The sequence below is a fragment of the Mus caroli genome, chromosome 4 (genome assembly GCF_900094665.2).
Source record: "Mus caroli chromosome 4, CAROLI_EIJ_v1.1, whole genome shotgun sequence".
NCBI classification, from domain to species: Eukaryota; Metazoa; Chordata; class Mammalia; order Rodentia; family Muridae; genus Mus; species Mus caroli.
The window spans coordinates 63,894,135-63,906,608 of NC_034573.1; the positions used below are offsets into that span (position 1 = coordinate 63,894,135).

At 42.1% G+C, this 12,474-nt stretch overlaps 1 protein-coding gene across 6 annotated transcripts in view; it reads right to left on the reverse strand.

Moving 5' to 3' along the window:
- Window positions 1-12,474, reverse strand: part of Cdk5rap2 (CDK5 regulatory subunit associated protein 2) — a 174,271-nt gene that overhangs the window by 62,623 nt on the left and 99,174 nt on the right. For 5 of the 6 annotated variants that reach the window (XM_021159966.2, XM_021159965.2, XM_029476182.1 and 2 more), the window contains 2 exons: window positions 4,861-4,956; window positions 2,918-3,102 (listed from right to left, as the gene is read on the reverse strand). In XM_021159966.2, coding sequence (XP_021015625.1) covers window positions 2,918-3,102; window positions 4,861-4,956 — 281 coding nt within the window. The remainder of the gene's footprint in view (window positions 1-2,917; window positions 3,103-4,860; window positions 4,957-12,474) is intronic. The other variant, XM_029476183.1, reaches the window with a different exon arrangement.

The following is a 12,474-nucleotide window of genomic DNA, read 5'->3' on the forward strand; positions in this document are numbered from 1 at the left end:
CTGGAGAAAACGATGTATGCTAGGATTGGAGAGGAGGCAGCCTGGGTTTTAGAGGTAGAGACAGAAACACAACGAAGATCTTGGGGCTTCTAGGGTCTAGAAGAACCCCCACGTGTAAAATCTGTAAAACTGTAAAACCTACCTCCAAACACTGACCAAGTCTTCCCCCAGCAACCTAAGCCTTGCCCAGTTCCTTTTGGCCACGCCTCCACTGCTACCTTTAGACCTCCTGCCAGCCTCGCATTCTGGTGGTTCTATACCTATCACTCATCCATGCCCTCAGCTACTGATTTGGACATTCATTAGGGAACTGGCATATCTTCTGCCATCAGCTGGAACTCAAGATCACATGAGCCTTTCGGAAACAATTCTTAAGCATATTCAGTGCTCCTCTTTCACAGTTTTACAATTTCTCAGCTATCACATTTATCATTTAACACTGAGCCACAGAGATCAAGAAGGGTTGATGAAGAGATTCTAAATCATGCCTCTAGAGGCTGGCAGGAACCAGGGTAGCAGAGGGCCAGGAATCCACACAAGGTGAAAGCCAAGGAACAGGGAACACAGCCCATTTCACAAGGCAGGCTGCCCTGGCCTTCTTACTCCATCGTTACCAGTGAACTCTTCAAAACGGTGAGGGCAAGAGAGCTAATGAACCATTTCCTGTTCCATTCTAGAAGACAGGTGGAGTCAGTCACTCTGTAGTCTTTCCATTCTGACAGTCCCTCCAGGTGGATGGCTAGAAAGTACAAAGTCTCAAAAGCTATGAGGGAAGTCTTCGGCCTAAGTCTATCAAAGTTTTACACTGGGGTCCTCACACACTGGCTCGGTAATGAATAGAGACACACATCATTAGTTGGCTGCTGGACCTGAATATTACATTCATATCATCTTACCTGGGCTGAGTGGCAAAGGGAGGAATTAATTGGCAAGGTGTTTTTTTTTTAAACAAGATCTTACTATGAAGCCCAGGCAGTCATCAAACTCACTGTCACACTCATCCTCGCAAGGCAAGACTTTAGCAGCAAAAACACAAAACTCTACTTAGTGCTGACCTAGACCTATACTCAGAATCCACAATTTTATTTAATCTTCTTAAGATCTCTAGGGAATAAGTTCTATCATCTCTCCCTCTAGGGATAAAGAAATCAAGATGGGGACAGATAAGAATGGCAGAGCTAGACAGGACCTTTGTTTACAGACTGTTTTTAGTTTAGGTTTTTTGTTTTTGTTTTTTTCCAGAGCAACAAAAACATCTCACATCTAGAAAGAATTTCTACACATAAAGTTAGTATTTCCATGACCAATGAGAATACTGAATATCTCCTTCTCCCCCAAAACTCAGAAAATTCTCCAATTCTCCAATGGCTAAGAGAATGCTGGGTCCCCAAGTGTTACCTTCCCCCAATTTTTGTAAAAAGACTACTGGCCACAGTGTGTAAAGCTGAGCCTGTAAAATAGTTAACAAGGGCCTGGTCCACAGTGTGTACACTGGTCAGGCCTTCAGTAGGCCCTGGGAACCATGACCAAATCACATGGGTTCAGTAGCACACAGGGACGAATACTGCTCAGAAATGAAGGATAGGCAGAGTTAGGCTGGCTGGCCTAACACAAGCTGTTGCCAGTACTGACTAGGAAGCCTATGGAACAGGCAACTGTAAGAAAAAGCAGGTACCTGAGAAAAAACATCACAGATTTGCTTTCAGTGATGGTTCATAAAAAGGACTTTCTCTAAAACCATGAATAGGTCAGGATTTTTTACAACTCAAGAGATTAAGAATACTAATTTTGAAGACATACGATGAGAGCTAACTCTCCCATGCTCCCTGACAACGAGCTAGAGTAGAAAAGCCTGTGCACTAGAAAAGAGCACACATTTCCCAACCATAGTCCATGTGTCACCAGCTTACAGTACCCAAGAACACTCCCACGTGACCCTACATGGGGCAGTGGTACTGTTTACCTCAAACTCTACAAGGTTGGGGAATACTGAGGCTCCACAAACTCTCTAGTCTTCAATATCAACTATGATTGCCCAACTCTCTTTGAAGATGTCCCTGGAGTAGACACGTGCTAGGAAACTGTTAGGTGTCAAGGATTAGGAGGGTTGGCCTCACTAAGCTTGCTAGAAACAGAATGTTCCAGCCTTCTTTTCAGCAGAAGGGTCCCATAAGGGCTTAGTGCAGCAATGACGTAAGGAAGACTAAGGTATCTGGCTCTTGTCAAGGGTCAAAGCAATAGCAATTTGTGTTTTTCTGCCATACAGGCCAATTTCCTTCACTATTTTTTCTTAGTTCACCCTGTAAGTCAGAGAAACTGAGTCACTGAGAAATAGCAGTACAGCTCTTCCTGGCTCTAAAGCCCAAGCAGCTGCCAGGGGTGGCCTAGATGAAATAAGAAAGGGGAAATGGCTCAGAAAGGACTAATTTACAAAATACAAATGCACCTCATGTTTCTCCTTCTCTGTGTCAGAAGAACAACCTGTAGTATTGCCCACATAGGAACAACTCCTAGCAGATACAGCAAGAAGAGAATTTAGTTCAAGCGCAACATAAAACAGCAGCAATACAAACTGAAATGGTGTTTTTAAGCTGATGCCAAAACCAGAGGAGATGCCAAGAGGGCCGACTCCTCTCCCTGCCAACAGCCAGGCAGCCCTTGCTGGGACTCCCAGGAATAATTCTGGGGAAAGCTTTCTCTTGCCTTTTTGTAATGAGCCTGCATGTAACTCTGTTCAAGTCCCCTCACAGCCACAAGCACGAAGCCTAATTACTTAATTGCACGACTGGCAAGATTCCTTCCCAGCCGTTTCAGGAGCTCCCAGGTACACTGCACAGCTCCGTCAGAGTCCATTTAGCCAAACGAGTATGTTCGCTCCTCAAACGAGAGGTAAAGAGGTGCCTGGGCCCATGTCTACCTGGATTCCAGCAACGGTGTGGCCTTCTTACTGAAGAAAGTGGCAAGCAGGCCCAGGAGCTCATCTTCTAGGGTGTGGTCATCAGAGGCACCAAGAGTTTGGGCCCCATCATGATCTAAAATATTGGAATCCATGTGCCTTCCATATCCACTTTTGCAGCCACCCTCAGCATAGTCCTCCATGATCTGCAAATCAAAGTCTTCAGTCAGATAGAGGCACCACCATAGAATGAAAGGGATAGGTGGCGAAGAAAGGATGCAGGTGAGTGAGAACTGGCCCACAGGCAGGACCAAGGAGGAAAGGGGAGGGGGCAAGCCAGCAAGTCCACTCATGGTAAGGCAGGATGCATCTGTGTCACTTTCCTGACCCTCAGTTTTCTCACTCCTGAGTGGTACTGTTCTCCTGCTATGATTCAGAAAACAAAGTGAGATGACAGCGTTAGTGTCCAACTCACTCCAGGTGCTCTCCTGTGGGGTCAACCATCCCACAGACCATGCCTTGGAAATTCTTCTTAAGACGAACTTGGGGTGCATGTCTTCAACCATGCTTAGTATAGTTATCAAATGTTTTATATAACGTTATTTATATCACAGACATGTATTATTTCACTCTACTGACACGTACTAATTAACTGGGCTCTGCTGTATCTCGTTAGGAAGGTGGAAAGTTCCTAATTCCCATGGAGATGTTATTACAGATCCACCTTCCTGGGTCATTCGGGTTCCCAGAGGAGCACTACCACAAAGACTTCCAGCTCAAACCTGTTTTGGGCATGTTCTGAGATAGTACAATTAGCATCTGCGCATCCCTTTCCAAAGCCGTAAATTTCCTCAACCAGTCTATAAATAACTCCTCTTGACATCATTACTGTTAGTGATACACACATTACCCATCACTCCATCTCTCTGCCCTGGAAAAATGATTAAGATTTTTTTTAAATGGAAGACAAGAGTCACAGAAATGAGCTGTTATTTATAGGCTCTTGTTTGTCACCAATTCAGTTATTAAATTCATCAAATAAGCAATCTTCAAAACAGGAAAAAAATCTAGCATATAGTAATAAAAGCAGAAATTATTATTATTTGTTGAGCACTTACAAAATAAAATGCCTTTTGGTTTCAGTGTGGAGACACCCTACACAGAGGGGCACTGGAAATTCAAGCTTAGAAGGTAAGCAAGGGAGGGAGAGGCAGGAGTGACATGGCCAAGGCTAAAAACCACATTTATGGGATTCCAAAGCACCCATTCCATTGCTTCATGTTCCAAATGTCCATATCGGCTATGGCCCACTCATGGCTCCGTGAATGTACGTAACGTGGATACCTACAGCGCCGTACCTGCAGCATCTATCTCTTACTACATCTCAATCAAATCTGTGGCACCCCAATCTCACCATATCTCAAGTTTCTTTTAGCCCAACTGTTCAGTAGCAATGTGACAAGATTCTATATGGGTGGAGTTAATGACCATAATGCTATCAAGCTGCACTACAGGGGTCAAGAGATTGCAGAGAGCCACTCTGTTCCATCAGGATCCCCTTGCACTTCAATCAGGTGACCTGAGAGTCCATACCCAAAGATTCATATCCTACCTCCATCACTGACATAATCTATGCCTTAGATAATTCATCTCCTCTCACAGGTCTCAGTTTCTAGTGCATAAAACAAACAGGGTGGATTAGATGTTTAAATATCTATCCAGATCCAGGTGTTGATCCTTATTATTCTACAGTTACCTAATCCTTATCCAGCTGTGTCTCAGGACTGGCTCAATCACCTCCTTCATAACTTCGGAGGAAAAGGGGGAACAGTTTCTTTGCTGCCCCCCTGGCCCAGAGTAGACATACAATGCAGGCAGAATGAAGAGAAAACTGTCCACACAACCCAGATTGCGGACAGACCGGGACACGGGCTGAGACAGAGTAAGGAATAATCTGTTCCTACCTCACTACTTTGCTCCAAATGCTGGTCACTCTGGAAAGGGTTCTCAACATCCGCTTCAAATTTGAGTGTGTCCTCATCCTCCTTGCTAGCCACAAGCTATAGGGAGCATGGATTGGTGTGAGAAATGCAACAACAACAACAAAGTGTCCAGCATGAAGACTTATGAACAAGTCAGTGGTGTCTTTTCTTAAAAATTCCAGTCATCATCATCAACAACAACAACAACAAAAATACAAAGAAACAAATGCCAAAGCCATGAGAAAATAATCAGCTGAACTTAGAGCTACTGGCTGTGGATAACCCCTGTCCCCCCCAAATTAGCTGGCCTTTCCCTGGCCCTGCATGGTCTTCCTGAGAGGCTGTAAGCTGAGCATGCTCTCTGCAGTCATTTCCATTCTGCTTTTGCTAAACCCACTTTCAGATTGCAGAAGGGTAACAAGATTGTAGAAAACAGCTTTTGACAGAATCAAAAATAGCTAAGAACAACAACAAAAACAAACAAACAAAAAAGTTATGAAATTTACGGTGTACCTAAATTCTTCATCACTTCTCCTCTTGCTAGAACATCATACACATGACATGGACAGTACCAGTAACACTGTCATTTTTCTGAGAAGAGTGTCAGGTTGCCTGGTGGTAACTTTACACTTTTGGAAATGAAATACTTATAGATACTGCATAAATCTGAAATGCCTAACAGCTATAAAGTCCCAGTGTTGCTCAACTCCTTGTTACTAGAATGCACACTACAAAATTTCCAATAAAGCAAAAGCCCAGCTTTCAAAAGAACCAAACTTTTTGATCATAGAACACATGAATTAACCAAGGGCAAACTAAGAAGCACAAGGCAGCTATGGCCAGTAAGGGTATCAGTCAAAGCTATTCCAAAAATCACATCATAGCTCACACTGCTGATGCAGCACTTAGCTGGAAGGAGAATAGCCACTGAGCTCAGGGTCACTGGCTGGAAAACTGTGTATATGGGATACTTGTGGTTCCAACCCAAGAGATTTTACTGTATGAGCCAAGTGCCATCTTAACTCTCTCTGCTCAGCTGGATTCCTTGCTAGCTTTCCCAAGAGGAAGAAACTTGTTCTGTCAGAAGAAATGCAAACCAAACCAAACTGACTTAGGAATGTCACTTTTTAAGAAGTTATCAGGATCAGAACACTCTGGCTAATGAATCTGAACAACAATAAGTATCAAAGGGACCTGCTAATCATAAACCACTTTCTACGATGCTAAAAAGCATGGAACAGGCTGATATAAATAAACTTGCTTATAAACCTAGTGAGGCCCCCTCACTCCATTAGCTTGGCCTTTTTTCCTGCATTCTTGGCAAGGGGAGGAAGGAATAAGTTTTTCTATACATCCCAGACTGGCCTGGAACTTACTACCCACACCGTTTTGACCTCAAATTTGTATGTTTTCCCTGCCTTTGCCTTCTCCTGTTGGAATTACAAGTATGTGCTACTATACCCTGCAGATGTACTTAAGAGACAAAGACCAAACAAGACCACTTAGCTTGTTTGTAGGAGCATAAAAATATTAAACTTACTCCTAGGTACTTCCTAAGAATAAAAAGGTCCAAAAAGACAGGGGCATGAATGTCCTATCATCTTTTGTCCACTAACAGCATAATGAACAAACACTAATACATTCAAATAATGGGTACAAGAAACTATTAGCTCAAATAACAACATGAATGAATTTCAAAATGATTATGCTGAGCAAAGAGTCAACACACTATGATTCCAGCTAGTTGAAAGTCTAACAAGAATTAAATAAAACACAGCAGACAAAGTGAAGGAGTAGGTAGGGTGGGAGATAGACACAAAGGGACATGAGGGACCTTGAAAGGAATTTAGGTTCCATTTACAGACACATATTCTTATGGAATTTATCAAATATTGCCTTATAGCCTTTCGTTAAAAAAAACTAACTATAAAATATATACTGGTTAAAGGTGGGGGAGATGTCTCAGTGGGTAAAGGCACTTGCCACCAAGCCTGACAATCTGAGTTCAGCCTCCACGTGGTAGAAAGGGAGAACTAACTCCTTCAGATTGTCCTCTGACCTCAACATGTGTGCTGTTGCACATGTAAGAACACACACACACACTAAATAAATGCAATATAAATTTGTAGTACATGAAACTCAAGAAGAACAAAGATCAAAGTGTGAATACTTGGCCCCTTCTTAGAATTGGGAACAAAACACCCATGGAAGGAGTTACAGAGACAAAGTTTGGAGCTGAGACAAAAAGATGGACCATCTAGAGACTGCCATATCCGGAGATCCATCCTATAATCAGCCTCCAAACGCTGAAACCATTGCATACACTAGCAAGATTTGCTGAAAGGACCCTGATATAGCTGTCTCTTGTGAGACTATGCCAGGGCCTAGCAAACACAGAAGTGGATGCTCACAGTCAGCTATTGGACGGATCACACGGCCCCCAATGGAGAAGCTAGAGAAAGTACCCAAGGAGCTAAAGGGATCTGCAACCCTATAGGTGCAACAACATTATGAATTAACCAGTACCCCCAGAGCTCATGTCTCTAGCTGCATATGTAGCAGAAGATGGCCTAGTCAGCCATCATTGGGAAGAGAGGCCCCTTGGTCTTACAAACTTTATAAGCCCCAGTACAGGGGAACAGCAGGGCCAAGAAGTGGGAGTGGGTGGGGAAGGGTGTGTGGTACTTTTGGGATAGCATTGGAAATGTAAATGAAATGAATACCTAATTAAAAAATAAATAAATAAATAAATTTTAATAAGAAAAAATAAACACAAGCTTAAATACTTCAGGCAAATATACTTATTCTTACAATTTCCAATGAAATTACTGAAAAGACAAAACAATGCCAGAGAGGTAAGAAACGTTAACAAAGAGTCTAGGGAGCAACAAAGTACCACATGACCTCATTCAAGTGGAATCTAAACAAGTCAGCCTTGTAGAACCTTAGAAAGCAGTGTTACTGGAGGCTGGGGAGGGTGAGCAGAGGGGAAATGGAGGCTAGGGAGAGGTTAGCAGTGGGAGTTAAGACAGGAGCAACGAGTAAGCTGCTGCACAGAAGAGGCCTAGCGATAAAATAACATACTAGTCAGGAAAACAGCAGAAAGAATTTTCTTAAAGAAATGACAAAACGCTTATGAGCTAAGTATATTTTCTTGGCTTAAATATTACACAATACACATATATATCCAAATATCACACAATACTCCATTAATGTCTATAATTATTTTCAAGATGGAAATTATGTTTGTCACTTATATTTTCCTAATAGATCAATTTAGAAAAGAAAAATATGGTTACTTTATTAAAATATGGATCAATAAATGGCTTAAAGTCTTATATAATGACTTTAAATATTTTATTAATGTTATTTATATTTGATAGATATATTTATACAGAAAAACTGGGTATACTGTTATTTTGTTATTACTGTTTGGTTTTTGTTGTGAGACGAGGTCTCGTGTGGCTCAAGCTCACTTCAAACTCATTCCATAGCTGAGGTGATCCTTCTGGTCCTCCTAGCTCCAATTCCCCAGTGCCAGCATCACAGGCACTCACCACCATGCCTGGATTTGCAGTGCCCATATACAGAGTCACATAACTGAATGTGAGGGTCATAACAACACCAGCAACTGTAAATGGTTTCTGAACACATGACAACCAAAAATAACTTCAAACTCTAATGGGTTTCTGGTATCAATTGCTCATATTGCAGGAGACAACTTCAACACAGCTTTTACTATAAAAGGTGGACACATACACCCTGCAGTGTACATACCAGCACACTATGTAATACCAACCACCTTGGCTCCTATTTGAGACTACTGAATGCTATCAGTTACTGTACACACATTACTGCTCTTATAGGCACATGCATTAATTACAGAAAATAGATTTAGTGCTTGTCATCCCTCAGTGTGCAAGCATCAAATTGGTTCACCTTTGTATCACACAGTATTGAAAAACTGCTATTTGAGTTGGTGGCAAAAATCTCATTAAAAATTTGTTAAATGAAGTGTGGCTTCAGATTAAGTCAGAATTGCCAATAATTTTTTATACCTTATTGCATTTTGTGTATTAATCTGTGTCTTTGTACATACATACATACATATTTTTAATGCATGTGTGTGCAACTGTGTGCATGCAGAGGCCAGTAGTGTTATAGGTATTTGAAGGCTCCCAGTTTCTTTGTAGGTACTTGGATCCCAAATCTAGTCCTCATTATAGTGCACCAAGCACTCTTAGCTGCTGAGTTATCTCGCCATCCCTGTCCAGCAATTCCTGAAGTGGCCCCTAAACACACTTCTGCATTTTTGAACAACATATTTATGTGAAGCAACATTCATAGAATTGATATTATAAAATCAAAATGTCAATCAACTCTGAGCAATGTTGCAGATCCTATACACCCTACATGATAAATATTCAGCCAAGATTTAAGCCTTTAAATAAAAATAAACAAGCACATCCACCTCATTAGCATTTAAATTCGCTTCTATCTTTAAAAAAATGGTAAAACTATATGTACACCAAAGACTTGCTTTAAAACCCATTTCTTTATGATTTATTATCAGAAGCTGTGCACTGTGCACTGTGCATAGCTCGATGGCTAAGACTGTGTAGAAACTCCTCAGGGGAAAACAGGTCGCCAGGTGGAAAAATTTACAAGATTCACCCAAGGTCTATTTCTTAATCAATGTGACAGCCTTACTAACACCTGAGCTCAATTAAATTAAGCTCTATCTCCATGTCTCCCCATCCCCAGCTCTCTAACCATACTTCAGAATGACAAAAACAAAAAACCAAAAAACAACAACAAAAAAAACACAAGGAAGTGACAGCAACTACTAACCTTCTTGAGTACTGTATTTTGCCAGCATCGTCCTTCTCACATGTCCCCAACTAGAGATGTCAGTTCCACAAGTTGCAGTCATGGGTTTCAACATTCACTACCCTGACTATGTCCTGCTAAAATTACCCTGTATGATGGTGACTCCTATAGCATCAAGTAATAACTGGCAAACACATATAAGAAAACAGTTGTACCTCAACAGAGACTTTTATAATTAAACTCATTAAAACAGCAGCATAGCAGTTGGTCACCTTGATGATTTCTACATAAACTATCCACACTCGGGAAATGTACACCCTCAAGTCCTGATGGGATGGTTCTCATTAGGGGCAGTCTCTTTGGAAAGAAACATGACAAACTCTATTAGGCCTCCAAACTATTCCTACCTTTATCATTTAAGACTTGTTAGGGAGCTGGGTGGTGGTGGCGCACGTCTTTAATCCCAGCACTTGGGAGGCAGAGGCAGGTGGATTTCTGAGTTCGAGGCCAGACTTGTCTACAAAGTGAGTTCCAGAACAGCCAGGGCTATACAGAGAAACCCTGTCTCGAAAAACAAAACAAAACAAAACAAAACAAAACAAAACAAAACAAAACAAAACATAAACACTTGTTAGGGGATGTTAGCTGAAAACAAACTGTATGGTTACTGCATATCAGTATACATTAGGACTTAGAAATCTGGGAATACAGTCTAAGGAAAGAAACCTTAAAGCGGGGAAAGACTTGTGTACAGACAATTTGCAACAACCACTTGAAGCAATCCATGTGTCAACAAGTAGTTAGGCCATTAAACTGCAGTTCCTCTTCAAGATGGTAATGATGCAATGACTAAATGACAATTAGAAAAAACAACAGGAGAGAAAACCGCATTTCAAAGTAAGTGGCACAATCAGATCAGAAGGGAAGGCTTGGAAATCGCAATTGTGCTATTTTCAATCAACAGGATTAAGGTCAGTTCTCCATATTCTAAGATCTCTCTCTGTTCTCCTCTCCCCTTCCAGGCCCAACTCACTCTCACTCTCTCTCTCTCTCTTCTCCTCTCCCCTTCCAGGCCCAACTCTTTCTCTTTCTCTCTCTCTCTCTCTCTCTCTCTCTCTCTCTCTTGGTTTTTTGAGACAGGGTTTCTCTGTATAACCTTGGCTGTCCTGGAATTCACTCTGTAGACCAGGCTGGCCTTGAACTCAGAAATCCACCTGGTTCTGCCTCTTTTTTTTTTTTTTAAGATTTATTTATTTATTATATATGTAAGTACACTGTAGCTTTCATCAGACATTTCAGAAGAGGGAGTCAGATCTTGTTATGGATGGTTGTGAGCATCCATGTAGTTGCTGGGATTTGAACTCAGGACCTTCAGAAGAGCAGTTGGTGCTCTTAAACAGGGAGACTTCTCACCAGCTCCCGCAAGTCTCTTTTTCTGATTTATAGCCTCCAAGAGAACAGAAATGATGTTCTGCCCTCCCTCCCCCAATAAGTCTTGCTGCTCAGAGAAAGCAGTGGACAACATGGCCATTTCCAGCTGTTCTTGTCTTGTCTCTTGTGAAGGAAAATGACAATCCCTCCTGGAGAACAGCAGTCTCCCCTTTTTGCCATGGTACCTCATCCTAGATCCCTCTACTCCCTCAGTTCCAAAATATAACCATCTTTACATGCCATGTACTCCCATCTCATTCCGGGGAAGGCAGGGGAACTGTGCTAAAGGAAAAAGCTTTTCACAGGGAACATCAAATTGAAGTGCAATCTGACAAATGACTCAAATCCAAATCGGCTGGTATTAAGATCTTAGAGTGGGCAGAGGAAAAGGCCTCTATTCTCCAAAGGACATAATGGGACATTTAACAGATTTTTTTCAAAGGGCAAATGAACAAACAAAACTCGGCATTTACAGCTCAAATGGAGCTGGTGAAGAAGGAGCTGCTTATTAAAAACTCAGCCTCAGAGGAAGTAAGCTGGGAGACTTGTTTCTCCCGTAAGTGGCTTGCCGTTGCTCTTGGTTTTCAAAATTATCCGGAGCCCTGGAGGCCAAGATCAATAATAATCCCTGACTCAAAGAAAGCAGACGGCCAAAGCACAGCATAAATATAGTACCTCTGAGCAGTTCCCACTGGGAAAGTGGGAAGACAGCCCATAAACCTCTCCAAAGAAATGGTATGGCCATAGATGTGAGGCCTTATGTACCTGGTATTCCAGGCTGAGTTAAGTCCACCCAGGAAAATGTCAGTTTTGATCCTGAGGGACTTCTATAAGGAAAGATCCTTTGCATTCACAGGGAAACAACCTGGCTTCAGCAATGACACTGATTCACACATGGGGCCAGGTTCTTTCATTGGAGAGATGGGCTAGACACGCCTAGAGGAACTCAACATCTCCTGCTCCCAACAGAGCTTCAGGGTCCTTCCCTGTACAGCATGGTTACAAACAGGAAAAGAGACAAATGTCAGAAGAGACTTGGGGTGGGGAGCAGGTGAGGCATGTAGACATCTTCCTTTAAGTTATGGATATTCCAAGGCTGGACGCATACTATGCAAGCTCTCTGGAGCCATGACCATTCTCCAAAAAGCTCTAAGATGACATCACTCATCAGATGTGCCATCTGCAGCAAATACCCAGAGCAGGGCCACAGTACCATCACAGGATATCAAGCACGTAAGACATGGCCTGAGATGGAGGAAGCACATGGACAAACTCAATGACCAACGGGGCCCTCAAGACTCCACCACAGCAAAGGCAAGTTCAAAGAACTCCCTC